Here is a 27,158-nt window from a genome sequence, read left to right as displayed (position 1 = left end):
CTTCCTGTGGCTCAATGTGCTGGTCCAGACAGTCTCCTCACATCACATCGACAATTGCCCTCACCGTAGACATCGCGCTGGAGTCAGACACCCGCGGAGATTGTCGTGAGCAGACGGCAGCAAGTGAGACAGCGTGTTTTTAGTCCTCCCGTTGCGCCTTCTTGTATAGCACCCAGAGAGCCTGGGAAGCTGCCTAGTGCGTCGCTTCGACGAGGTCCAGCAGGCACCAGCAACTTGATCGCAAGCTATGCAGGAAAGCACTGACGGTCTCTCGCACCTGCCAGGAATTGAACGAGTAGTTTATGCAGAGACCTTTCTCTGAGGACTAGACGTACTTCGACATCGGCAAATGAATCACATGCTCACAGGGATCGGCGGCGAGGCTGTTCAGCTGCTTCCATAAATATGGGCCCCTGATCACCCCCAACGGTACCCCCCATGGCGCGTACACCAAGCCGCCGCATATCCGATCGACAACTGCTTGCGCGTACGCAATTGTGCATTGGCAGCTGGAGCAGAAACGTCTTCGACACTTGAAATACTCGATCACCCGCTTAGACGTCTGATCACGTCTCATACTGCCGAGCCGCCCGTACAATCGTGACCGAGCACTATACACTCATACAGGAGCACTGGATCCCAGCACTCACTCGAGAGAAACGTCCCCACGAGTTCGCCGAGGACCGCAACTGGTCCGTTGCGGATGCGAACACGAGCTCCCGGTATCGAGCACAATATACCTGCGACCACGTCCTCACTGCGGCACTCAGTCGAGCGTCGCCAGAAGTCTACGCACGCAAGCGCAGTCTCGCGCATGTGCCCTCCATGCCAGCCGTACTTGTGTTGGACGGGCTTTGCGATACACGAGACGACACCAGAGCGGCCCGGTAGAAGGGAACAAGCACAGTCACACGAGCACAGACCGGCCTGCTTAGGACCGACCGTCCAAGCAGCATGCCGTTCACCGACGTTCCCCCGTCCTACCACTCCTCCACGACACAATCACCGCTCCCGCTGATCGCGCCATACCTCTCCTCCTCGACCCTCACATCCCTCTGCCTGGTCTCACGCCATTTCCACACAATCTTCGTTCCCTTCCTCTGGGGCGATCCGGCTTCTCACTTTGGCACCGCCAACGATGCTGTCTACATCGCCCTTACCCGCTTCAAGAAGACCTTGCGTAGGGCGCGTATCGAGACAAGGGCTTTGACGCACACGCTGCACCTACCACCGGCACTCAGCGAAATCTACGGCGGTCCTCGACCAAGCTGGCTCCGTGATGTACTCGAAGGCTTGCCAAATCTGCAGAGCCTCGTTGTGGGTGGGCTGCCCTTCTTCGATCATGGAAGTCTGATGGCGTTACGGGCGAGGATGGTGCCGAGGCGTGATGTTCATGGAGATGTCATCGAGGGACCAGGAGTATGGGAGGACGGCTATGGTCTGAAGCTACTCTTGGCGAGCAGCGAGCCGAACACCACGAGCGTGGGCCTGAAACATGCTCTTCGCAGATTTCCGTACCTGGTCTACCTGGATCTGAGCTTCACCAAAAGTGCAAAGGATGCAGGCGTCTTGGCTGCTTTGGGTGGCATGGGAGAGCTGCAGGCACTCAAGTTGCAGGGCGTTGGCCTGAGAGACCCTGAGCTAGAAGTCCTAGCCAACTCGATCGGTGTCAGGGTCAGGTTGTTGGATGTCAGAGATAACGCTTTGACCGATATGGCCGTGCGCAGCCTGATGCAGGCCTGCTTTCTGGGCTATAGCAGGCAGCAGCCGCGGAATGGGGTTGATCGGCTGAACACCAGACGTGTCGAGGATTGGCCTGTGGGCATGGCACCAGGACCCGACTTCTTCAGCCTCGATGCTCTGAGGAGTGAGGATCTCGATATGGAACTATTGAAGCAGTTGACGAATCCACTGACGGGCCGACTGGCGTTCGAGGACATTCCTCAAGGTGGCCTCACTCATCTCTACATCTCGGGGAACAATTTGAGCGTCGAGGGCCTATCAAGCCTGCTGAAAAGCCAAAGGCTGCATCTTCTGGATGGAGGGAGTGTTGATGCGGTCAAGACAATCTCGAGGACAAGAAGTCTTTCTACTGCGACAGGTTACGTGGACGAAGTCAGGTTTCCAGGGGCAGAAAAACTCGTTCCTGTACTTGTGCAGTCGGCGAGCAAGAACTTGACTTACTTGAGAGTCGATCATGCCGTTGTTACAGGTCTCTTCGAGCCGCCGGCGGCCGCTGAGAAACGGGCCACCATCGTCAGGACGAAAAGATCCCCTCGACCGTCCATTGACGAGCCCGTCTCGCCTATAGCAGAAGTTGCTGGCGACCGACGACATGCCGCAGAAATGGGCGGAGACGAACGACATGTTGCAGAGATGCCAGCGCCAACGGCGTACGCCGTGGAGCTGCCTTCAGATAATCACCCAATTTTCGAGCTCGATGCCACGCCAATGCAACCGAGGCAGAGCTTCCAGGTGATATGATATACTTTGCAGTGAGTCCTCCTATCGGTACGCAGCCGAAAGACAACCAGGCACATCCAGAACCGGACATCCAGGCACCAATCCGTGGTGAAGGTGCCTTTGCTCCTGAGGTGAACTTGGAGGGTACGTATCATGCAAACCGCCACCTATCGCAGATCACGACGAATCCGCGCACGTGAACGGCAAATGTCCGACTGCTGCCGTGGCTCATCACACGCACGATGTATCGGACGAGAGCTCCACCAACAGCACAGGACGTTCGATCCTCTCACCGGTATCTCCCATGACGGCTCGTGGCACGCATTTCCAAGGATTTCCTCATCCAACATCTGCACCAGGTCAACCCTCACCTCTGCCGATCGCGACACCTACACAATCTCCGCCAGTTACAGCTCGAGGAAGGCAGGGCCCACAGCAAAACGGAACGCCTGCTACGGCGACGACGTCACGGGCAAGTTCGCCCTTCCCCACCCCGTACAGCCAGCGACAAGCGCGAATCGAGTACCTGCTCTCTTTTCGACCTTCACAGCTTCCACCAGCAGGAACCGCCGAGATCAGTGCACCTTTCAGCCTCCACCCGTCACATCTACCAAACCTTCGCACTTTGGTGCTTACATCCGTCCCATTGACAGTCCCGGAGTCATCACCTGTCATACCACGTCTCAAGGCTTTCATCGCTGCCTGCGCCGCGGAATCTGTCCTGTCACGCCTACATGCTGCTGTTGACTACTCACTACCACCCGGGAAAGCCCGAGCGTTGGCAGAGAAGGCAGCCGCCAAACAGCTATTTGCACTTCAGACCATAGTTCTGGAACTGGCTCAGGCACCAGCGATCACTCAGAACAAATCTTCGGTGAACGGGAACGGGAATCGAGCATGGCAATCCGGGCAACGCAATGCAGTGAACATGTCCAAATCATCCACGGGCGATCGCGACTCCGAGAATCTTTGGTCCGCCGCAGCGGATGATTTCAGCTTCTTCGCTGAAGGCGGTGGTGAGGAAGAGGACGAGTGTGGAATATATGAGCATGAGAAGGAAAAATACTTCTCGAGTGCGGCGGTATGGGATGACAAGGTCCTCCTAAGCCCCGAAGACGCGGAGTCCGCTGTTGGGCGGGACAGCCCTGTACATGGTGGCGGTGCACCTGGAGGAAGGAATGGAAGTGGCCAATTGAGCCCGGTTCATGCCATTACTCGGGGAGCAACTGTGAGTGGAGGCACAAACATGTGGAAGAGTCCGAGAGACCTGCCGATGGGAAGGAACAGGAGACTAAGCAACGAGCCGGCGGCTGGTAGACGCAGCTCGTCCCGTGATGGAAGGAGCAGTTTCGACGGCGGCCACAATCAACGCCCCTTCGCGAACTCTGGCATCACGACAGCAGAGTTGCCTGGCACGCTGCCAAGTCCAGAGCTCCAACATCGACGAATCCCGTCGCGCCCAACATCCCACCCTGCGAATTATGCCGCCAACACCAACAATCCCTACGGCATATCTCCCCCCTCACCAGCCCTCACTCCAGTACAGTCCAATCCGGAACCGGAGAAACAGCTCGATACTATTGCTGAGCTGTCCGCTTGGCGGCGCGAGCGTAAAGCTGCGTACGAGGCCGAGATGCTGAAGTACCGGCGTTTCAAATCCGGACTGAGGAAGGAAGACGCGGAAGGCTTGATCGAGCCGTTCGTGGAGGGCTACTGGAGTGGCAAGATCGAAGTCGTGAGAGTGAACAAGATGGTGGGCGGGAAATTGGGAAGCAGTCAGAAGTGGATGGTGGATTACTATGGTAATCGTTTCAGTGGGTTCTTGTACCTTGATCTTGGCAGTAACCAGGAATGGAGGGTGTGAAGAGGATGATGGGTTGATCAGGAAACGAATCTAGGGATATGTAAGCGACGGCGTTGGAAGGATTCTTTGACGACTATAATCTGTTGGTTTCTTCAAATTCACCTTTTGAAGCGCGTTCTGGCTGTCTTAAATGTTCCTGCCTGAGTGATCCTGCCTCGAACGTTCCTTCCTCGTGCGAGTCCATTCTCCTCAAATGCTCCTTCCTCGAGTGCTTCCTCCTCAAATGCTCCTTCCTCGAGTACTCTTTCCTCGAGCGCTCCTTCCTCGAGCGCTCCTTCCTTGAATTGCTCCTTCCTTGAGTTGCTCCTTCCTTGGGTTGCTCCTTCCTTGGGCTGCTCCTTCCTTGGGCTGCTCCTGCCTCGAGCTGCTCCTGCCTCCAGCACTTCTTCCCCGGTGCCCCTTTTCACCTCAGGACGCCGGTTGACAAGGAGCGGTTTTCGCAGACCGGATGACTATCGGTCTTGCGAAAGGCCAGGTCTCGGGCTCATCTAGCGCCGGATGACAGGCCGATCTAGCCTTCCACGAGACCGGCCGACTAGTTGCCATAGGGATACATCGTGATGAGTGAGAACAGCGCCAGAGACCGTTTGAACTCGACATAGGGTTGACTCGATCGAGACCGGATGGGTGCTAGATTTCTCGAGCAGGGCTTCAGGCACCTACATGACCCGAGAAGTCGTGGATGATCTCCTCGGCAGATATATTCTGGTGGTCTCACGAGACAGAAAGAAAGCAAGGGTGTACTGACCATTCCGTTGACCAAGGCCAACTAATCGATGAACGACAGTATTGATCAACAAGTGATGAATATGATTAGAACTACGCCAGCCCTTCGAGATACCACGCCGACCAAGGCACTGCCCGCCAGAGCCCCTGGCGACTATCCACAACACCGTTCTCGCGCCTTTTCCAATTCCCAGAATGCATGCATTACCCGCCCCCTATGTACCTCATAAGCGCCATAAACAGAATGCGTGCCCGTGTTACGCCGTGCCTACGTTATGCGTCCGTTCCTTCGTCCATGTTCATTGGGTATCGTCGTGAATAATAGATGTGGCTGGCTTGCTGTGCAGAGCACAGCATACTGGTGTGTGGGCTGGCGAGAAATTTTTTGCTTGTGAGAATTGAATTTTGGATGGTAATGAATGTCGCTGGCCTGCTAGTCAACTCTTGCTAGTATGGCCACTGAAGAGTGGCTGCGCGATTTTCGAAAGCCTCTTCATCGCAGAAAACAAAATATGACGCAAGTGCTTAAATCAGACGCGATTCTTGGGTTCGCGTTTTCCGCCTGACCGGCGCCGAAGACGCTCGTCCAGCTGGTGATTGACATCAACTGATGCCGTCTAAGCAGTCGTCGCTTTCAACGCAGGAGCGGTAGTGTTCATGGTGGTATCGCCGCTGTCGTCCATCAAATGGCCCTGAACATCCGCGTGGTTGGTGTCGCTCAGGTGCAGAGCGAATCCAGCAGTCGGCACAGAACTCGCGGCGGCCGACGTGGTGCTGGCACCGTAGTTCGGAACGGCTTGGTGCTGTGGTCTGCCGTTCTGCGTAGACGCTGCTGCGGCGGCTTGCATGCTCTGTCCAACAGTCGGATAGGGCGTCTGCCGTGGTGCTGGCGTGGTGCTAGCTATGGGTGCACCTGGAGGTGTGGGCGCGTTTTCGCTGCCTCCAGTAGCGACAGGTGTGTTGACCTGCTGCGGCAGGCGCTGCGTCGATGGCTGCTGTTGCGTGTTGGGCGCCGAAACTTGCTGCGAATGGCCGATTCTTGGCGACACGGGCTGCGGAGCATTCTGCACTGGCGCCACAGGCTGCTGGCTGTTGATTGCCGTAGATGCTTGTGCTGGTCGCGCTTGCTGCGGAGGCATTAACTGAGGACTATTCGGCTGTGTCAGCGGACTCTGCTGAGGTGTCCGATATGGCTGAGGTGGGTTCTGTCCCGACGCAGGCCGAGCGACTTGCTGCAGAGGACTGCCCTGACCATTTGATCGCGGAACATGCTGATAGAGACCATTTCCTTGTCCCGGAGGCAGGGCAGTCGCACCTGCAGTGCCAGGTGTACCCTGTCTCGAGATGCTATACGCGGACGCTGGTCGAGGCGGAGTATGCTGATACGGACTATTCGCCTGTCCTGGAGGCGTAGCATTCGTGACAGGATTGCCAGGTGGACCGGGTCTCGACGGACCAAGTGCGGAACCTGGTCTGGGCACGGCCACCTGTGGGCCAGAACCACTGGTAGCAGTGATTCCAGGTGTTTGTTGTTGTTGCGGAAAGGGCGATTGTCGTTTGTTCTGCCCACGAAGCTCAGAAGGTCTTGGATATGGTCCACCAAGGTTCTGTATCTGCGGCGGTGGTCGGTTAGGGCCCTGTACTTGCTGCGGAGCGATAGGTCCTTGCGGCGGTCTAGCAGCAGAGCCTGAAGGCTGGCTATACATGTTGGCTATTTGACCCTGCGAAGGTCCAGCTTGAGCGCTACTCTGTGGTCGAGCAGGAGGTGCAGCAGGTTTGACCACTGGAGCCGGTGGTGGCTTGTAATCAAAGCGTTCAAACTCTGGATTGGCGTAATCCTTGACGATGACTTTGAGTCGCTCCACAATCCATTTCTCATCGTTGTTTTCTGGCCCTGGGATCAAAGAAGCTGGCGCTCCATGAACGACACGAGCTTTGGCTGAATTGAAGACCAGCATGAAACGAGCGACAGTTGCGCCAGACTTCTTCTCAGCCCGCTCGCGCATCCCAGACTCAAATCGTATAATCTCGTAGACCCCTCTAGCCGAAGTCGGGTTGTTTTTCTTCGGAGGAAAGGGGACTTTCGTCGGTGGTGCAGCCCGGACGGTCGTGCCGGAAGCATTATGCCCTGTTGACTGATACGGCCGCCCCTGGTTAGGTGGACCTTGGCCAGGCGGATACTGACCACCAGCTGGAGAACCATACCCATTAGGCGCCATATATGGGTTCGGTGGGTTCTGCTGGCGGGGTTGCTGCGGCTTGGGCTTTGCTGCTGTCCCTGTTGCCGCAGCTTTCTTGCGCTCGCCCTGCGCAGGTAGTGCGCCAGGTATAGCTCTCCAGGCGTAGCCCTTGCCCTCCTTCTCGCCTTTGTGGAATAGCTTGTCGAATTCCTGGTTGAGGTTGTGACGAACGGAGCTTTCCCAGCCATTTGACTCTACTTTGTACACAAAGAATGGAAATTTGGTCTTGATGGCTCGATAGATCTGTTTCAGCGGCAGCGCTCGAGGGTAGATTTCCATTAGCAGATCATAGATCAGTCGAGCGTAAGGGTCCGCTGGTCTGGCAAGTTGTTCTTCCGTCAGAGACTCCATTGGAGGATAATTTGGCGACGGAGACTTGGATTGCCGGGACTTTTTCGTTGCTCGCCTCTCGATATCGTCCTCTTCACCATCCTCGATGGACTGCATGACATCTCCGTCCTCTGACCGTCTTCGTTTGACATTAGCACTGGTACTGATGTTGCTCTGCGCCTGCCTCGAAGCCGTCGCCCTTGCCAACTCCTCATCTGTTGGGGGCCTCGCGCCCCTTGGTCGAGCCGCCGGCGGCGGTGTAGTTCCACCATTAGCAGCTTTCGCTTGTTCCGCTTTGGCCTTCTTCTCCAGCTCTTTTCGTTCACGGGTGCTCATGATACCATCTTTCGGTGGTCTTCCAGGCCCACGCTTCCGTTGAATTGGCTGTCCATCTGGACCGACAAGTGGCGCAGCTGTTGCAGATGCTGGCATGGTCCGCGGTGACGCTTTTTTGTTTGTAGCTCTACCGTTGACTCTGGCAGGTGTCGTTGATCGGTCCGGTGTCGATATGGGTGTAATAGTGCTGGGCCGCTCGGGCGAGCCTTCGAATTCTGGAAGAGAAGGCGAGACGCTTTCTTCTGGGGGAGGCAAATCGAAACGAATCTCGATTCCCGATATCTGAATGCGAGATCCATCCTTCAACTTCAGCTTCCTCTCCCCTTTCCTGTAAAAGACATCATCAAGGAAAGCTCCATTGGTTGCCAGTACTGTGAGGACAAAACACTCGTCCTCTCCACTCCACTCGATTCTTACATGTCTGCGAGAAATTCTCTTGTGAATTGCGGTCTCAGGTTCATCGCTGTCGGTCGTCGCATGGATCGGGATCAATGGACACATGTCTGGATTTGGCAGATGTGCGGCCGTCACCGGAGCCGCCCTCTCGCCATCATCAGGATCGATGGCGGCAATCTCTTCTGCACGCTTATCGTAGTCGAAAGTTCTGCTTAGATCCAGATGACAGGGATCGACGGCGTCGCTGACTTGTGACGAGTTCGAGGGATGACCTTTGCCGTGGCCGGAACTGCCTTCAGCGGTTGGAATGTTGTCGAGACCGGCGAAGCCACCAGACTCGCTGACGACGCTGCCAGGCATCTGACTGTCGAGGCCGCGTTTCATGCGATCCGATGGTCGTGACATTCTGCTGCTGGAGTTTCGCGCGCGAAGTTGTAGTCCGTCTTGACCTTCTCGTTCTCGCATTTGTGCATCCTGATATGCTATAACGTCACGACCCAATTCCATCGAGTGTGTACACATGTAGTAGTGGCCATCGTCAAAGGTGAGTTTGGCATAGGCGCCAATCTTGCGCTTCTGCTGTGTCGCCGCTTCCATCTCTGCTAGTGAGAAAGCATTCTCTAGTGCAAAGTTCAGCTCGTCGGTGTCAAGCTCACCGGCAGTTGAAGAAGGCATTTCATCGAGAGTTGGGCCGGATGTCACGTTTGGGCCGGGTGCCACATTTGAGAGGAGTGATGGTGACAACTCGTTTGCACTGGCAGCGTCGCGTTTGTCACTGCTCAGCTCAGGTGGCGCGTTGGTTGGCTGGGCTCCCCAGTAACCTGCATCTTGTGAAGCGTCAGCTGCCATGGGTTGCTGGTTTTGTTGGAGAGCTGCCATCAAATTGTCGAGTGCTCCTTGTCTCTGTTGCTGATTCGAATCGATGTCGTTGGGTTCGGGTGCTGACGAGGATTGTCGGGGCGGGATATTGTCGACGGATGTCGTGTTATTTGACTCTTCTATGCGATTCAGCTCATCGCTCCGGGCCGTATGTTCTTGTTGAGTGGGCTCGGACTCGTCCTGCGGCACATGGGCCTGCGCTGGGGGAGAAGTCCAGGACGGCAGTCCTCCTCCCCCATGCGATGCCGTCGCCGGCTCTAGGGACGTCATCTAGAGGCCGGCTCCATCGGTCAGGTAAGTCGTCGAGGTCGAGGGATTTGTTGAGTCCTGCTGGAGGGAGGAGAGAAGGGGCAGTCCGAGTAGTCGAGGTCGTGAACTCGTCGGCGGTAACTTTTCGAGAATCTCCACCACAAATGGACCCTGCAGCCAATAGCATCCACCAAATGCGGAGAAAGTTGGTATTTGACTGGATAGCTGATCGGCCTGAGGCTCATTGAGAACATTATTACAGCATATGCGAGTGAGTCAGAAGCCAGGGAGGAAGCAGCGATATCATCAATGCCAAAGGGCAAGAGCAAAGCGACGGGAGCAGCAGCAGGAACAGCGCCGCCGACCACAAGTGCCTCCCCGGCGCCTAATTGGCCTTCTCTAAAGACTGGCATACCTCCAGATTCGCTATTCATCAACACGTTACTGCACGACCAGATTCTCATTATTCGCAACTTGTTGAGTGCAAAGCTTTGTAAAGACTACGTAGCGTTCCTATCCTCACTTCCGCTCACCACAACCCCTGGAACACCAAAGCGAGGCGAAGCGGTTCGGGTTAATGACCGTTTCCAAATTCAGGACGTTAAGTTTGCGCAATTGTTGTGGGAGCAGACCGCGTTGGAGCATCTCGTCAGAGGCTACGAGGAGCAGACAGTCTGGCGTGGCGAGGTGTTGGGTCTGAATCCAAACATTCGTGTCTATCGATACAAGCCAGGTGCGTGAGTTTCAGTGTCCTTGGCGGCTGTCATGCTGATGTCCAAACAGGCCAATTCTTCGATCAGCATTACGACGAGAGCAACAAAGTGACCTTTGGCCCCTCGAGAACACCAGGAAAGACCACGTGGACGTTGCTGATCTACCTGACCACGTGCGAAGGCGGCGAGACGGCTTTCTACCCCGAGCCCGCTCGCAAGGGCCAGAGGGCGCCAGATCCAATCATAGTTGGACTGGAGACTGGCATGGCGTTGCTTCACAATCATGACGACTGCATGCTGCACGAAGGCCGAGAGGTAGTTCGTGGTGAGAAGTGGGTACTGAGAAGTGATCTCGTCGTGAGGCGGTGACGTTGCCAAGTCGAAGCGGAAGCTGAGAGTTTCTGTTGTACATCAGAGTCGAGAGCGTGTCTTGATGAAGCATGTTGCGAAGACATGCTCTAAGCGGCCCGTGCTATCGCTTGAGATGCTCGGCGTCGGTCTCAGGTGTATCGACTCTGGCCTCGTTGATCATAACATCGATGCCTTTGTCCTTCAGGACTTTCTGTGCATTCTGTCAGTGCTGTCTCCTATATGCCTCCCTGTCGAAAGGTATTTGATCCACACGCAACGTGTTGTCTTCACTCACATTCAAACACGTCTTGTACGTCTTGAACAACCCTTCACACTCATCTGTTGAAGAGTTGCCCCGCAAGTATTCTGCATTCATCAGTATGTTTGTCCTCATCTGATGCGGCCCCCTTCACCGGGACCGGAGCACATAACTCACTTTCCGAGTACCATTTGAGGAAGCAAGTATCGTAACGTCTGATCTGCGGTCAGCTGCATGGCGTCGAGGAGATGACAGGACGATGTTCATGGCGCAAGCGTCAGAAAATGTAAAGGGTACGTACTCTTTGACCTCATTACATTCAGGGGCCAACGAAGCCGACATCGCAGTATGTTGGCGGCAGCCAGCTGCAACCGAGAGCTCCTGCAGCGATAAGAGGATGGAGCACGTGTAGTTACGTTCGGTCCGAGATGTGCTTTCGGCAGGAACAGAGCATAGGGAAAAGAAGTAATGAAGCTCTGTGACGAGTAGTTGCCTTGTTTTATCGAGCTAAGCCCTACACAGTAGGGCCATCGCCACTGGCAGGGTTCTCCACAGGCATGCCTCTAACATCCGGTCTTGATATCGCGAGTCTAACGGTCGCTTCCCTTGCACTTATCTAGAGTATGCATTATAGAATATCACTTAAATCAGTCATTTGATACTTCATATAGGTCGTCCGAAAGAAATACTTCTGACCTCATACCTCATACAACCACCGCAAAGGCAGCGTCTGCCATACTGGCCTCAAGTAACAATCCAACACCTCGCCGCATGATACACATTAACCACCTCTCTCCCCAAATTCACTGGCCCATGCGTCAAACTGCTCCAAACCCTTCTTGCCGACCGATGGACGGATGCTCTGTAGGCTTCCAGCAAAGTCGGCCACGGAGATTGGTCGTATCTGATCTCGAGGGGTATATAATAATGCCTCGCCCAGATTGCGTAGAGGTCCCATCGCTGCGTCTTTCGCCAAAGCTGTGATATCTGATCCTGAGTAACCTGTAATAAAGAAGTTAGCACGAGCCATATATTGAAAGGAGTTGAGACTCACCATCCGTAGCCTCCACAAGCCGCTGTATGTCCTCATCATCCAGATCATGTTTCTGATAGCCCAATAGTGTCCTCAACTGCTTCTCCCTGGTCTCGTGCTCTGGCAGCGGAATATATTGCCTCCGCACGAACCTTCGCCTCGCTGCATCATCAATATCCCACGGACAATTCGTCGCTGCGAGCACAAGCACCCGCGTCGGGTCACCTCCCAGTTCCTCCGTCTCCTTCTCTTTGCCTGCTGCCGCCCGCTGCAGATCACTCCATTGAATCAGAAATTCCGTCTTTGCTCTTCTACTGGCCTCGTGTTCGCTGCCTTCGCCTCGCTTGCTTAAGAGACTGTCGATCTCGTCCACGAAGATAATGCTGGGGCTGAGCACCTTGGCCAAGGAGAAGAGGGCGCGAACGAGCTTTTCCGATTCGCCGTGCCACTTGCTTGTAAGACTGCTAGCGCTGATTGAGAAGAAAGTACTTTTACTCTCGGTTGCGACTGCGCGGGCCAGCATAGTCTTGCCTGTACCGGGCGGTCCGAATAACAGCATGCCACGAGCGGGTTCGCGTAGGCCCATGAAGAGGTCGGGGCGCAGAAAAGGGTAGACGACAGCTTCTTTGAGCGCTGTCTTGGCCAGTTCGAGACCTGCCACGTCGTCCCAATGCACCTCGTCACCACGGACCACAACCTCGTTCATGATGTTTGCAGCTGCCGTTGGGTCGATACCTCGTGGTAGGTGCTTCAAAACATGCTTGGACCTCTTCTCGAACGCGCTCTCCGGGCTTTCTTCGTTCTCCTCGTTCGATGACGCATCGGGCGATGTCGAAGGTGGCGTCATTGGTTTCGACTTTTGCCCACTTTCCTTTCTTGTTGCTTGTGGCCGTCGTGGGGCTTTCGCTTTGGGCCGCGCAGTCACTTCCCGTTCAGAGTCACTATCAGCCTGTGCTTCTGTGCTTTCTCTATTCTTTGGCGAGGGCGCTTCTGGGACTGGCTTTCGCGCGACCCTTGGCGGAGGAGGCTTAGGAGGATATGCTCTGTTCAGAAGATTGGCCTGAAGTGATGGTGGCACGCTCGATGTGGCTTTTGGGTACTCTCGTCGGTATGAAATATCAGGCGCTTTCGGTATCCGCGGTGGAGAACTTGTCCTGGTCTTGGTAATAGCAGGAGACGATGCGCCAGCGGAATGAGGTGGCGGAGTTGGAGGCTCGTCGAAGGAGTCAACTGAGGTTTGCTGCCTCAGGTCTAGACCAGCCAAGTCGACCATAGACTGAGAGGCCGCTGGATCCAGGTACGGATCCGATGGTTCTCGCCAATGGCTTTGCGGAATATAGTCACCCGGGTCTGGCATCCGCACAATGCTATTAGTACGTGAGGCGGCAGGTGAATTGGCATCAAGACTGCGCCTAGCAGCGGTAGCACTCAGTCTGGCCTCAATGGTCGGATCCAATGCTATTTTGTCCACCTGCGAGTGTCGAGGGTTTGCGTCCCATGCCATGCCGGCAGCTTTTGATACCATCGGTGGCTGCTTTGGCTGAGTGCGTGGCCGAGATGACTGGAAGCCCTTGCGCCCAGTTCGTAATGTCGTCCTCATTGTCTTCCTTCCAGCATCCGGGCTCGGACTACGAGAGGTCTGCTTGGAAGGGACGGGCAGCGTGGGTGCCGCCCCAAGAGACGTCGATGCACTGTTCGGAACACTGGCTGAGCGATCCTTCAAAGTGGCATCGCTGGACCGATGAAGTTGCATTGAAGGCCGCGGCGGTAGCGCTGGACTGGCTTGTGGCAGGTCGTTGTACTGCATTGCTGGGACAGAATTGTCACCAAGCCAGCCGTGTTGATCATGCAGATTGTTTGCGTCCTCGCGGTATGAGCCTTACCTCGTCTCGCTGACGGACGTTCCGGCTTGTCCGCATCGCTCCTGCTTTGCTTGAGGGCTTCGAGTAGATCTACACGTTCTCGACATTGCAGTTCCAATTGCTTCAATGATTCCCACAAGGCTTTCTCGGTTTCGGATCGAGGGGCATAGCCCGCAGGCAGTTTGTATGCGTTGTGGTAGTAGATGGCATCTCTGGCCTCTTTCCAGGACCTCAGAGCCTCTGCTTCGTTATTCTGCATCCAGTCAGTATCTGATCGATAGTCACATGTCGCCGGCACACGTACCTGACCCTCGAAGAAGATGGCAGTGGAACACATCAAATAGCACTCATCGTATGTCTTCTGCATCGACGAGGCAGGCTTGCTCCGCATCATTGCGGTAATGGCAGCGCATTGAGCGACGAAGAGTGTCAAGACAATCAGGCAATATAGCGTGGTTTGTAGAACAATCGCAGGGTCTTGAGTTTGGGCTGAGGCTTGGAATCATGGGTCTTGAGGGCATTCATCATTCGGTGGCACAGGCGGTGGTTGGAGACGGAGGAGTCCATTCACACGCCGCAGCGAAGTTTCAGATGACGTCGCTCCCAGTGACTTTCTGGGCTTTCTAGACTGCACCTAGAAAGAGTATCTTTCGCGATGCTGTCCTGCCCAGGTGGTCTCTCTATCTCTCTTCGCCAATAACTGCATGTCCACCTTGCAGCCTCCTGTACCTGTTATGCAGCATTGATGAGCAGTCGTTCGCGCGTACTCGGATCTTGCGGTGCACGGTCCTTGCCAACTTCAAATCTACGGGACACGCATTGAGACACATTTCTGCTCGGTCGCCAGATCTGCTCGAACGCCCACTGCGCAATCGAGTTAGGCATGCTTGCACCAATGAAGCGAGGAGACATTTCCAGATCCCATAATCATCACAGAAGCTCGAGTGTAAATTAACACCTATGGCCACTTGTGTTCTGCTTGATCAACATCCATCTATTGCCTCAATATGCGTCTACAGACATGGCAGACAATGTTGTACCGTCCATGTGCCGCCCACTCGCTTTTTGACCTTAGATGTACAGCAGCCGCATATCCAATCCGGTGAGAATCCCATCACTCGGGTAGCAGCTCGTCGACTCGTGGCTGCAGACAGCCCCGCCGAAGCCCACCTCAGCAGCCGAGAACTCGCTGGCTGCACAATGTCAGAGAAGTCTCTCCCTCTGTGCCTGCGAGCCGGCCTCGCGGCATCGTTCACTTGTAGGTGAGTGCAGCAGCCTCATAGAAAGCCTTTGTAGGCAGTCGCCCAGGACACCAAGACGCCTTGCATTAAATGTCGGAAGTCGGAGGGTTGACCGCCCGCTTTAGCGCATCCCCCGATCTCCCCCCAAAATATGCTGTTCACAAACTTTTCGACCTAGACCGGCCCAATGCAGCTTCCTCCTCACGAAGCGTTCGGCGGAAGTAAGCCTTGGCCATTTCGTACGAAGACCTGCAGATTCACTCGGTTAGATACGACCATGGGTTGAACAAGAAGGAACTGCGCGCCATGATAAGCAAGCGGATGGCTGCTCCAGCGCCCAGCTGAGGGTCGTAACTTACCAACAAATCGCAGTACTCGGCATAGTAGTGATGATCCTCGGCCGCCAGCCCCTCATGAATCCACTCCAGCCGAACTGGCCCTTAATGATCTGTGCAGCGTGCCAAAGTCCTCGTACGTTTCTGATTTCGGCTTGTTGGCTTACGCCGCGGGTCTGCAGAAGCGTCTTGATGACATCGAGAGGTGTCGTGATGCCAGCAGCGAAAGCTCCGGCGAGACCACCAGCTACGCAGTGCGTCATTGGGTTGTATTCTTTGCGCGGGTTCATCATTGTCGATATTGATTCGTAGGCCATGAATTGTGTAGCTGTGAAGGGGACTGTCATGCATAAGGTGGTCGGGTAAGAGACGTAGAAAGCTGCTAGGCCTTCTCTTCGGAATACTTGAGCTGCGCATTCTGTTATGCTTCGGTATGTCGAGCCGTGTACTTGCATTCGTTGCTTGATCACTGCGCCGGTATTAGTAGGATGGAAGGCGTGGCGTCGAGCGACATACCGTCAAATGGGTTCATGAGAGCGTCGCTGGTGATTGTTGCAGCAGCTCCTGAGGCCGCTGCGGCGAGGGGGTGATGTGTGCCGTCTGTAGAATTTGCGCCCATTGCCTCTTTCACCACCTCATAGGTACCGAAGTAGACAGCGTGAGCAGGACCTGTGTATCAAAATCAGCTCCTCTCTCCTAATCTTGTATCTTGTGAACGCCATACCGGCTCCGACTACGACACTGCTGACGCCTCTCCATAATGTCCGCAAGCCCTCCATTCGGTAGATTGTGGAAAAGGCATTTGAAATGCCGGTGTAGAGGCCGCCTGAGGCAGGATTGATGACTTGTATTCGAGTCTGGTAGAGCTCATCAGCACCGCTATCCTACGATTGTACCAGCTCTTGCTCACCTTCATAAGATCGACTGGGTACATGACGGTGTGTTCCTGCGCAACTTTGTCAGTCTTACCCTTTCCCCTGGACTCATGCAATGCTCGCATACCGCAATTCCAGCGAACGCGCCCGCTGCCATGTTATGGTAGAGGCCATATGTTGATGGTAGAGCTTCATATCTGCGCAACGTTGTTAGTATCTCCGCGGTACTTCATAGAGCTCGTGGCCCTGTGACATTTGACTCACTCGTACTCTTCTCCAGGGACAGCGTCAGGACTGTTGCTGGACAATGACATGTCCGCGGGCAGCGCCGCAGGAAACTTGGGTTGTGTCGCCACTGTTGCGTTCCGTATGTTCGTGGCTACGGTACGAGTGTAGATTTGGAACGGAGGCGGGAAATGGAGAAGCACGGTCAACTTTTTTTGACTTGGGCCAGAGCAGATCAATGATGTAGCAAACACAACTCAATGCAATCAAGCCAACAAACAATTCTGCATTATGAAGAGGGAGCCTTTGAAAAGATTGTACTATTGTAGGAAGCAGACCGTCATAGCACAGCTCGAATGACTCGTGTGTATAGACGCAGTCGTCGATGATGCCGAGAAGATATGCACCTGCGCTGACTTTTGATCATGTCTACTTTGGGGCAAATCTGCGTGATGATTCCAGAAAAGCTCACTTCGCTACCTACTTACCCCTTCCTGCGAGGCCATCGACCTGTAGTGGATCAAGAAATTTACAGTCATACTGCCTGCGCGTCCATGGGATTGTTCGGTTCGGCTTTGAACTCGCTGAATACAACATTGAGTCCGAGCATGTTCACGTGGCCCTGGCCCTATCAGATCCGATCATCTGATAGTAGAGTCGGATATGCCTCAGTGCCCCGGAATCTAGGCCCGAGCGAGCGCCTACTGTACCTCATTCTTGTACATACTTTCTACAGCCCTGGACGTATTGAAGCTTTCCATTCTTTAATGTCATCTGTGTGTAATTCATAAGTCTGAAGGACATGTATGCCACCGCCGCCCATGCCAGAGATGCTATCGCTAAAATCAGCCAAACGTCACCGACCCTGGCACCTCTCTCTATGCAAGCGTGTCGCTTCGCTGCTGTACAGAAGATGCAGCCGCCGACAAAGAACGCTGGACAGCCGCTCAGCGCCAGTCACTACCTATGTAGGCCAAGGTTGGTTGCTGCATAAATCTTGCGCCGCAGTTGATGACGCCGCGCATGCACTGCATGCGATATAATAATGTGGTGGACATACCCATGGTCCTTCAATGGTTGAGAAGGGGTCTGGTAACGGCGCGTTCAACCCATTCCTCACTCTGATCAGAGCCAATAATCTCCTTCGGCGTCGTTCGCGGAACAGTCGCATTGTAGCACGAACGCGCTCGCGATTGATCGATCTTGGTCCTAAAAGGGGGTTGATTGGGCTTGCTCGTGGTGCCTCCCTTCGCGCGACCCAACTTGTCTGAGGCGGATTCTATACCTCAACGATGAATTCCCAATTGCCTACGACTCATGTTAGCAATCCGGGCCTTGTGGAAATAGACATCAGCTTACCTTTCTTGAGATTGTCGGCGGTGTCGCTGAGCAGGATCTCCCGTCGCCGATTGCAGTAGGTGCTCTTGTCGAGAATGTCGACCTTCAGGCTGCCCAATTCGTTGACAGGCTTCTCAAACATGGCACTAAGAGCCTCGACCGCCATTTCCAGGTCCTTCTGGTTGTCCTCGAATATCTCGGTCATATTGTTTCGCTGCAGGTAGTACGCAAAAGCATACGTCCACTTCAAGGTCTGTCGGCACGCTTGCAACGTCTTTGATGCAGCATCCAAGTACTGAACCTCGATCCACGACATGTTAGATTGTGTCTGGAGGCTCGTCATTTTCTTCTCGGTCTTCAGGTAAAGGTCTTTGTCCAGCTTGGCAGATTGTTCGTGGTTGGCGTATCGATTGTAGTAATGTAAATATCGCTCGAGCGAGTGTCTAGATTTGGCCTGAGCGTCCCTGGCTTCGCTGCCTGACTTTTCCTCGAATCGGTTGCAATTGTACCAACTAGTTCCATGCTCCGACCAAGGGCCCATACACATCCAGCAGAACTCATGCTTGCATTTTCGGCAAGTCATGTGATTGCAGCCTCCATTCTTTTCGATGGTCGAGTTACACTTCGGACATTCTTTCGTGTTGGCTGAGATCCAGTTCGAGGTCTCGCTGTCGTCCTCACACTTCTTCATCCACTTCTTGACGAGGGCACAAGGAGCCGGTAGATGGTCTGCGAGAGTGCAGCCGAAACAGAAAGCATGCTGCTTGGAACAACGCACCGTCGGAACGATCCGGTTGAGATCGCGCTTCTTTACCGGACAGTCGATGGCATACTCACAGTCTGGTGCTGGACACCACTTGAGATTCTCTTTGTCATCGACGTAAGTTCTGGTGAGTAACACATCATAACGCGCCTGGATCTCGGGTGTGACTAGGAGTCTCAGTGATTTGGCGTCCACCATTCGTGTACAGCCGTCCTTGGGACATTCTATTCTTGCAGCCTCTCCATCTTCCTTGACCTTCTGAGTCAGGTATTGGGTGTAGCAATCCGCGCAGTATCGGTGACCACATTTCATGGCATATGTCTGTAGTGAGGGGCCGTCCTCGTAGCAGATTTCGCACTCGAAGCCAGGCACAGTTTTTGTCTGAGGTGCTGCTGCAAATGTCAAGCCAAGTCCAGCCGCTTCGAGGACGCGTTCTGGATCTTCCATATACGATTCTAGCAGCTTTTCCTTGTTCCATCGCATGTGACGGAGAAGAATTGCCGTTTGTTCTGGGGGAAGCTCGAGGACTGAGGATACTTCCTCGAATTGTTTGTCTTGTTGGGCTTTGATCTCCTGAGGATCGAGGACCTTGAACTCGATTTCGTATGGTTTTGCTGGATTTGTGAGATAGTCTTTGTCGTAGCCAAAGCTGCCGTCCTCTGGCTCGAAATCTAGGCTGTGTCAGCAACTGTGGCGAAGGATTCGGGTGCTTACATACCTCCATCGATGCTACCGACCTCGCTATCTTGTGTGCCCTCGTCGAGTTCGAGCTCGTCCTCACTGTGAGAGACAGACATCATGTCATCATCGGAATCCATGACTGGTGTAGGAGATCGGCGGTTTGACACTGGTGTTCCTGGCTCTTGAGGTAGCGTAGTGATCTTTCGCGATTTGGCGTCTGGCTGAGGATAGTCTTCTTGTAGAGTATCAGAAACCTTTCGTTTCCTCAACTGGGACGTGATGGCGACTTCGAAGGCAGCTGCGTCTCGATCGAGACAACAGTCTGCGCTAAGAGGGGTGGGCAAGGATGGCACCTGCTGCGGGCGGCCGCTGTTGAATGCTGCAGGTGTCCGATGGCCAGTGACTGAACGACAGTTGTAGAGAGATGTCACGACGATGATCTGATGTAGAAAATGGAGAGATCATGAGGACGTAAGAAGTTGGTTGTGAGTATCAGTCATAAGGTGATGAACCGGGTATCTTTGTAAGGGCCGATCAGGTGCAGTGACGCCTCAGGGCGAAGCCACAGGCACGTCCAGGCCGCCACTTCGTCACTTCCGCCCTCGGCTGGAAAGTGGGGCATTCATTTGCCTTACCAGACATCTGGTATGGCATTCATGCTGCGTATTCACTTTTGAGCATTTGTGATACTGTCAATTCAACTCGTGGCTGTGAGCAACACATCTTTCTGTTGGATGTTGCTGCAGACTTAGTCTACTTGGTCTACGGAGTGCTCTTGTTCTCCTACTCCTCCTCGTCCTCGTCCTCCTCACTTTCACTGTCACTTTCTTCTAGACGGTCAATGAGAGGCTTGGTCAGCTCTCTAACGCCAGCCATCTCTTCATTCTTTTGAGATTGCTTGTCATTCCACCACAGCATGATAGCATCCTCCTCCGCAATGTCTAGATTGTATAGCTCGATCGCTATGGCACCGAACACCTTGCCACCCTGATTGCGACGGGACAGAGTTCGTTGAACTTCGAGAAGGAATTCCACTTGCTCGGCAGTGGACTGCTCAACACGTTCTCTGCGTATCAGGTATTGATATGTGTTAATTGTCTCGTGGGCCGCCTCCGTTGCGGATCTCCCTTCTTCCACCTGCGAGTGTATTCTCCTCGATATGGCGGCTGCGACAGCCTTTCGAACACTGACCTCATCGGCCGAGCCACTGAATCTGAGACCCATGAGTTCAGACTGCATATCGTCCACTTTGTGCCCTTCCTGCATACGTTGCAAGAGAATGGCAACAGTGTCGTGCTGGAATCGATCTGTGCTGTCCTCGTCTGACTGGGTCGTTGCGAAGCTCTGGCTCCGACTATTGTCAATGGGTGACTCTGGTTCCGAGATATCTGAGCCAAGCGTTGAGACCGAATCAGCCGCCCTCCGGTGCATGTATACAAGGCCGGGAGCCGCATCGAGATCGTCCTCGTCGTCCTCATCGTCCTGATACTCATATCCTCCACCACCAATTTCGGTCCCCGATGCTCCATTCGAGGTTTTCGTGACCTTCACGCCAGCAGGCACATTCGTGCCTGCGACCAGATGGACTCCAAAAGAGATCAGTGCGCCTTCTTCGATCGTGCAGTTGTCGCCAATGAAAGTCTCACTGCCGATTATTGCGTTCTCGATGCTGACGTCGGACCCGATTGTAACATCATCCCAGATATAGGATTGTCGGATCCGGCATCGCTTGCCAATATTGCATCTGCTGCCGACCAAGCTCCGCGCCAGTCTCGTATCCCTGGCTATACTCGTGCCCGGCCCGATCACTGTCGCACTGTCGATCTGCGAAGGTCGAGATCTGATGACTCCTTGCCCGAGGATTGGTCCTGCGTATGACCGAGAATATGAACCGTTCCTGAAGATGTTGTTCTCAATCGCGAGGGACGGAACTTTGCCGCTCACCAAATCACGCGATATCGTGTCGTAGCATGGCAGATCAGCAATTCTGGCAACGTAATGGCTTCTGGTGATGTAGGTATGGATCGTCTTGCCGTTCAACTCATGGTCTTTCAACACGCCGAAAAGAAAATCCTTCCTCGGTGACTGATGGTCGAAGTTATCTGAGTAGAGCGTGAGCACATCTGGTGCGCATATGTCGATGCGACAATCTAGGAGATCCTGCCGTATGTCCAGTTCTGGCTGCTTGAGTGCTTCTGCTTCTATGTGTGCGCTGTATTGCTTGTGCGGAGGTGTCTCCTCATAGTGGAGACATCTGTCGTTGACAGGATCGATCACAAACGTCGGTAAAGGAGTTTTGCTGTGCAGTCGAACTTCTTCAGGAGCCTCCCGGAGTAGCATAGTCATGATGGCATCTTTGTTGCGCTCCCGTCGCGTTCGATGGGCGGCTAGGGCTTGGTGTATGGGGTAATCGGCCACAATATCCCCACTCACGACCAGGAAATCCGCGGACTTGTCGAAGATGTGCTTAGAATCCAGATTCCGCATGACATCGCCAACACATGTGGCGGTCTCGTCTCGGAGAAACGAGAGTCTGAAGGGTGAAGACTTCTGTGACCATTTCGATGCTTGTACGTAGGTCTCAACTTGCTCAGTATGAGCGCCCGCATACATATACACCTCACCGACCCCTGCGCTGGCCAGGAATTCGAACGTGTATTCCAATAGAGGCGTGTTGGCGAGTGGCAGGAGGCACCTTGGCCGTTCGAGCGTGAATGGAGTGAATTTGGTCTCGAAAGAGTCTGCCAGGACAATGGCTCGGAATGCTTCCTCCTGCTTGTCTTCTCCTCCCTTGCCTTTGCCCGCGGGCGCTTTCTGGCCTTTGGGAGGCATAAGTATGGTGTCCGGCCCTCACAGCCAAGAACGGCAATTCAGGAGAAGAAATAGTTCTCCCTGAGAATCACGCTTTTATGCTGCACGCGTGTTGATTTCTATCCTTGATTGTTCTGTAAGACACAGGCAGATTGTTCGTGAGTGTGCATCAAGACGCGAAGAGCTGGCATGGTGGGAGTTCAAATTTGTAAATGTGAATCATTATTGGTGCCTCCTGCCAAAACTTGAAGCAGACAGCCTCGCGAGTTTGGAGTCACTTGCGTCAAGGCATTGTGTGTCCCGGAACAGTAGCTTTGCCGAGCGCCGGGCTGCCTCGCCGATCAGCAGCCGTCTCCGATTTCAAGCTGGGGGTCGAATTTCTTTCTTGGGTCATCTCAACCGCGCCTTTGCCGTTGGTCTCACACTTTCGAGTGTGGATGCTTCGTATGAGTACAGGGCGCGCCCAGACCGGTAATGCTATTGATGAAGGTATTGTATAAACATTCGAGGTCTTATCGTCGTGTCTCTCGAGGGCAAGCCGCTCTCTTCGTTTCTTCTTGCTGCCCTTAAGCTCGCTGCCATGGCCATCTTGGCTGACTCAGTGCCATCGCACTCCTACATCATTGTCGGCGCCGGCGTGTTTGGTGTTTCGACAGCATACTATCTCATTCAAAAGTATCCAACGGCATCCGTCACGATTGTAGACCGTGATGCTTACGATGCGAACACTCGTGTCGCAGCGTCTTGGGACTGGAATAAGGTCGTGAGGGCAGATTATGATGACTTCGTTTACTGCAAAATGGCCGTCGAAGCACAGGATATCTTCAAGTCAGACCCACTATGGAAGCCGTACTTCCACGAGACAGGCATCTATTGGATGTGCAGGACCGACTACGCCCAGGATGTGATCAAAAACTACCAAAAGCTCGGGCGCAAGGCTGACCTCCGGGCTGTCCCGATAGAAGAAGCCCGGAAGCTGTACAGTGGTCTTTTTGAAGAAGCTGATTATACAGGGGTCAAGGAAGTCCTGGTGAACAAGACTAGCGGTTGGGGTGCTGCTGGAGATTGCTTGAAGGCGGTCACCAAGAAGGCCATCGAGCTAGGTGTGAAGTATGTCACCGCGGAAGTCACTGGACTGCAGACGGACAGTGATGGTCGTGTGCACGGAATCAAGACAGCCGATGGGAAGGTCTTGACCGCGACCCACACAATCCTCTCGACTGGCGCTTTCACCCCTAAATTGCTGGCGCGCAGTGCACAAAGCAGTGGCATCAAAGCTCTGGACGCTGGACAGAGGATCGTGGCTGGAGGCATCGCCACCGGTATGCACAAGCTCGACACCGAGTCACATAAAACGTTCGCGTCGATGCCTGTCGGAATGCAAGGCTACAGTGCAAGGACCGGTCCCTTCATCGGCAGCCTTCCTCCGACTCCTGATCGAGAGTTGAAGTGGTGGGGACAGACCATCTTCACGAACAGGAAAGAAGTGTCTCCGGGTCGATTTATTTCTATGCCTCCTCCCAAGGAAGACTACGCACAGTGGAAGGTATCTGACCGGTTAAAGGACGACATCGTTCACGCCAGTGAAGTTTTCTACGGGAAAAAGGCAGCGGGATGGAAATTCGAGAAGCACCGTATTTGCTGGTGAGTCGTGTGAATTGTGGAGGAGTGCGAACATACTGACCGATACCAGGGATGCATTCACGACCAGCGGCGATTTCATCATTTCACCTCACACCGGCGCAAAGGGTCTCTATGTGGCGACCTGTGGCAACTTCCACGGGTGGAAGTTCTTCCCAGTCCTCGGCAAGTATGTCATCGAGATGTTAGAAGGAACGTTGTCGCCCGAGTTGATGCAAAAGTGGTCGTGGGATCGCGAATGGCCAGATCCATGCATGTTTCCCGACTATCCACGATACGAGATGAAGGATTTACTTGATCCTGCTGTCAAGTTGTGAAGGGTATCTGCAAGGGCTTAGTATATAATTGCATGCATAGAGCGATCTGTTGCACTCTGGGCACTGTGTGTTGAAATCTCGTTCGCACCTGTTTGACGGACAGTAAAACTATGAGTATGCCCAGTGTATTCAATAGCTGTCGTACACTTCGTAGCCAACAAGGACATGCCTAACATGGTGTGGCCATCGGGATGAGTGGTAGTACGCACTTTCCCGGAAATTCCTGTCATCCGGCGCAGTGTTGCGCTATATCTTCTTATGTGCTACCGTAGCAGCTCTCAAAGACCGGATGACAAGAATTTCTTGGACATAATTTCTGGAGCATGGACACGTTCACTCTACTTCTCTCTCATTCAACTCTGCTCGGGCATTGCGTCTGTAGGAGCCTCATAGGCTTATGCTGTCGCGATGCCTGCGTCTCCACGGTAGGCGTCCTGCCTGGCCTCGGCCATCTCATGCCTGCTCATCGGTCGTATCGCCTTTCTACCGCAACACCGATGGACGTCTACTGCGCCATCTACATGCTGGGTCGCCGCTACGAGGGGACGTAGTGCCCCTTCGCAAACAGTTGAAGGACGATATTAAGGTCTCCAGAGCTGATCGACGCGAGAATGGCACGCGTCCGAGCAGATGGAATCTCGACGACATTCCAGGATGGGAATTGACTGTCGGCATCGAGATTCACGCACAGCTCAACACAACGCGCAAGCTCTTCTCCAACGCCCTGACCGATCCCTCCCCCGAGCCCAACTCCAGAGTCGCCGAGTTCGATCTTGCTCTTCCCGGTAGCCAGCCGCAGTTTCAATACGCTACACTGATACCTGCTATCCGGGCTGCGACAATTCTCGGATGCGACATTCAACAAGAGAGTCGCTTCGACAGGAAGCACTACTTCTACCATGATCAGCCATCCGGTTATCAGATCACGCAATACTACCATCCGTTCGCAAAGGATGGTGTGGTGGTTCTTGACTCGAGTGATGGGCTAGAGCCAGATCGACAGTTGGTCATCGGAATTAAGCAAGTGCAGTTGGAACAAGACACGGCAAGGACGCAAGACCAGGATGCTGGGGTGACTCTCGTTGACTTCAACCGAGCAGGTCATCCTCTCCTCGAAATCATTTCGCTGCCGCAGATTCACTCTCCCCGTGTGGCTGCAGCTTATGTGAAGAAGATTCAGGCTTTACTGTACGCCGTCGATGCTGTCACGACGGGTATGGAGCACGGTGGTCTGCGTGCAGACGTCAATGTCTCTGTCCGTCGGACAAATAGTGACCAGGATGCAACCTTCTCATATGGAGGCGTGACCGGGCTGGGTCAGCGCACTGAGATCAAAAATCTTGGTACGATCAAAGGTGTCGAAGACGCAATCCGAGCCGAGCGAGACCGTCAGATCGAAGTCCTCGAGAACGGAGGCGTGATTGAAGGGGAGACACGGGGCTGGTCCATCACCCGCCCAGACATTACGCGAAGACTTCGCGGCAAAGAAGGCGAGGTCGACTATCGCTACATGCCCGACCCCGACATTCCACCGCTCTACGTTGGGTCCGATCTCACGCAGCACATCGCCGCAACACTACCTCCGATACCCGAAGAGCTGGCAATGATGCTCACGGACCTACACGGTCTCTCGAACGTCGATGCCTGGGCACTGGTGGCATTGGATGAAGCATGCGGCTCAATTACTTTCAGGACATCATTTCACATATCGAGCCCCGCCTCCTGGCCATGGCGGAGCCACTCGCCGCGCAGCGGAGAATGACTGAGATTGGCAAGCTGACAGGCAATTGGGTCCTGCACGAACTTGGCTCTCTCCTCACCACGCACGAACGCGCCTGGTCTGAAGCCCTCGTTCCTGTCCGGGAGTTCTCTGCCCTCATGAGAATGTTGTACTCGAATGAGCTCACCACAACGTCGGCGAAGCACGTCCTCAAGACAGTGTTCGAGAGCGGGGGACAACGTACGGTCCAGGAGATCGTGGATACCGAAAAGCTGGCGTTTCGACCGCTTTCGCAGGATGAATACAAGAAGCTGGTGGAAAAAGTGATTGCGCAGTTTCCGGATCACGTCAAGGATATTGTCAAGAAGGGCAAGCACAACAAGATCAAGTTCTTGATGGGACAGATGATGAGCTCCGGCGACAGGAGTCGCATACAGGCTCCAGTGGCAGAGAAGCATCTCAGACAACGACTCCTGGGTGATGCACATGCGGACAGCTAGGAAGCTCGTACTACGGCTCATGGAGAACATGAAGAAGCCCCGCGGCTTGGCCAGGACATTTCACACATGCCATATTAGGAGCATGCGGTCCCTGCGACCACATGCTCCAGGGGAGGTGCGTTTAGCATGTATGCCTCGATCACCTCAAAGCGGAATACGCGATAGCCATGCCCATTGCAACGGTCCTGCACGTTCAACGACTGACAATAGTAATCACGATGAATGTACACGTCGGCTCAGTAAGCTCTTCCGGTGCTTTTGACACGACCAGAGAAGTGCACATGCCTCGAGTAGTACAGTGCAGCGTTCCAGCTACCAGTCATCTCAACCGCGTCGCTCTCCTCAACAAGACATGGGTACGCAAGTCTATGCTGAGGAGAGCTTCATGACGCTTTGCTTCCTGTTCGTGTCTCTCACATAATAGAGTGAGCTTTCCGATGGCAAGAGCATTCGCCCGCAGCATGCCGGACTTGCCAGCTTTGTTCCGTGTGCGTACCTCGTGTCACGTTGATCCCTGTGAGCAGATAGCGCGGCTGTAGGGCAGGCGGCGTAAAGCATCGCTGCGTGCGCAATGGCGTTCTCTATAAAATGTAAAATATGCTTACAGGAAGGCGGCATCACAAGCTATTGCCTACCTAGGTACCCATGCACTAAGCAGCGCGCCTGGCAGATCATATGTATGCTTATGCCATCAATCTGGGGCAGATTGCCCGTCCCTGGTGATCTCAGCCTCGGTACCGGCGGGCAACCAGCGAGGCAAAATGTCATGATGAGGCAAGTATCGCTCATGGGACTGAGCGGCCCGCGGCAACATAGAGTTTAGGTTGAAATTTGCGTGTTGTACGGTGTTCTCTGCGAGAACGAAACTTGTACGAAGTCACGAACAATACGAGTAGGAGAGCACCGAAGCGGAAAAATGTGCCGATCATCAACAGTCTGGTATTGATCACTATCTGAATCCATATCCGTCATGTCGATCTGCTGAGATCGTGGGATGCCTTTCTGTCGCA

The 27,158-nt window shown here is 54.1% G+C and overlaps 10 protein-coding genes across 10 annotated transcripts; 4 read left to right on the top strand and 6 right to left on the bottom strand.

Annotated features, from left to right (window-relative positions):
- Window positions 1–954: 954 nt before the first annotated feature.
- Window positions 955–4,327, top strand: AB675_3838 (uncharacterized protein; the record flags this gene model as incomplete). The annotated part of the gene is made up of 3 exons (XM_018143924.1): window positions 955–2,475; window positions 2,520–2,607; window positions 2,640–4,327. The coding sequence occupies 3 exons, from the start codon at window positions 955–957 to the stop codon at window positions 4,325–4,327; spliced, it is 3,297 nt and encodes a 1,098-aa protein (XP_017994867.1).
- Window positions 4,328–5,670: 1,343 nt separating this feature from the next.
- Window positions 5,671–9,504, bottom strand: AB675_3837 (uncharacterized protein; the record flags this gene model as incomplete). Its single annotated transcript, XM_018143923.1, has 1 exon — window positions 5,671–9,504. One exon carries the CDS (start codon window positions 9,502–9,504, stop codon window positions 5,671–5,673), a length of 3,834 nt encoding a protein of 1,277 aa, XP_017994877.1.
- A 288-nt stretch (window positions 9,505–9,792) lies between these two features.
- AB675_3836 (uncharacterized protein) lies at window positions 9,793–10,565 on the top strand (the record flags this gene model as incomplete). The annotated part of the gene is made up of 2 exons (XM_018143922.1): window positions 9,793–10,216; window positions 10,267–10,565. The coding sequence occupies 2 exons, from the start codon at window positions 9,793–9,795 to the stop codon at window positions 10,563–10,565; spliced, it is 723 nt and encodes a 240-aa protein (XP_017994913.1).
- Window positions 10,566–10,668: 103 nt separating this feature from the next.
- AB675_3835 (Mitochondrial distribution and morphology protein 35) lies at window positions 10,669–11,148 on the bottom strand (the record flags this gene model as incomplete). Its single annotated transcript, XM_018143921.1, has 4 exons — window positions 10,669–10,758; window positions 10,843–10,913; window positions 10,984–11,021; window positions 11,108–11,148. The coding sequence occupies 4 exons, from the start codon at window positions 11,146–11,148 to the stop codon at window positions 10,669–10,671; spliced, it is 240 nt and encodes a 79-aa protein (XP_017994920.1).
- Window positions 11,149–11,587: 439 nt separating this feature from the next.
- On the bottom strand, window positions 11,588–14,095 carry AB675_3834 (putative AAA domain-containing protein; the record flags this gene model as incomplete). Its single annotated transcript, XM_018143920.1, has 4 exons — window positions 11,588–11,808; window positions 11,861–13,648; window positions 13,723–13,954; window positions 14,006–14,095. The coding sequence occupies 4 exons, from the start codon at window positions 14,093–14,095 to the stop codon at window positions 11,588–11,590; spliced, it is 2,331 nt and encodes a 776-aa protein (XP_017994899.1).
- Window positions 14,096–15,297: 1,202 nt separating this feature from the next.
- On the bottom strand, window positions 15,298–16,466 carry AB675_3833 (Mitochondrial RNA-splicing protein MRS3; the record flags this gene model as incomplete). The annotated part of the gene is made up of 6 exons (XM_018143919.1): window positions 15,298–15,746; window positions 15,794–15,946; window positions 16,002–16,134; window positions 16,188–16,223; window positions 16,280–16,349; window positions 16,417–16,466. 6 exons carry the CDS (start codon window positions 16,464–16,466, stop codon window positions 15,298–15,300), a joined length of 891 nt encoding a protein of 296 aa, XP_017994907.1.
- Window positions 16,467–17,656: 1,190 nt separating this feature from the next.
- Window positions 17,657–19,296, bottom strand: AB675_3832 (E3 ubiquitin-protein ligase dbl4; the record flags this gene model as incomplete). The annotated part of the gene is made up of 3 exons (XM_018143918.1): window positions 17,657–17,685; window positions 17,737–19,149; window positions 19,197–19,296. 3 exons carry the CDS (start codon window positions 19,294–19,296, stop codon window positions 17,657–17,659), a joined length of 1,542 nt encoding a protein of 513 aa, XP_017994885.1.
- A 646-nt stretch (window positions 19,297–19,942) lies between these two features.
- Window positions 19,943–21,991, bottom strand: AB675_3831 (putative translation initiation factor eIF-2B subunit epsilon; the record flags this gene model as incomplete). Its single annotated transcript, XM_018143917.1, has 1 exon — window positions 19,943–21,991. The coding sequence occupies one exon, from the start codon at window positions 21,989–21,991 to the stop codon at window positions 19,943–19,945; it is 2,049 nt and encodes a 682-aa protein (XP_017994892.1).
- Window positions 21,992–22,550: 559 nt separating this feature from the next.
- Window positions 22,551–23,928, top strand: AB675_3830 (L-pipecolate oxidase; the record flags this gene model as incomplete). Its single annotated transcript, XM_018143916.1, has 2 exons — window positions 22,551–23,614; window positions 23,664–23,928. The coding sequence occupies 2 exons, from the start codon at window positions 22,551–22,553 to the stop codon at window positions 23,926–23,928; spliced, it is 1,329 nt and encodes a 442-aa protein (XP_017994869.1).
- A 497-nt stretch (window positions 23,929–24,425) lies between these two features.
- Window positions 24,426–26,148, top strand: AB675_3829 (Glutamyl-tRNA(Gln) amidotransferase subunit B, mitochondrial; the record flags this gene model as incomplete). The annotated part of the gene is made up of 3 exons (XM_018143914.1): window positions 24,426–24,475; window positions 24,523–25,564; window positions 25,621–26,148. The coding sequence occupies 3 exons, from the start codon at window positions 24,426–24,428 to the stop codon at window positions 26,146–26,148; spliced, it is 1,620 nt and encodes a 539-aa protein (XP_017994923.1).
- Between the last annotated feature and the right edge of the window lie 1,010 nt (window positions 26,149–27,158).

Source organism: Cyphellophora attinorum (genome assembly GCF_001299255.1).
Source record: "Cyphellophora attinorum strain CBS 131958 chromosome Unknown Contig47, whole genome shotgun sequence".
NCBI classification, from domain to species: Eukaryota; Fungi; Ascomycota; class Eurotiomycetes; order Chaetothyriales; family Cyphellophoraceae; genus Cyphellophora; species Cyphellophora attinorum.
This window is presented reverse-complemented; position numbering and strand designations above follow the sequence as displayed.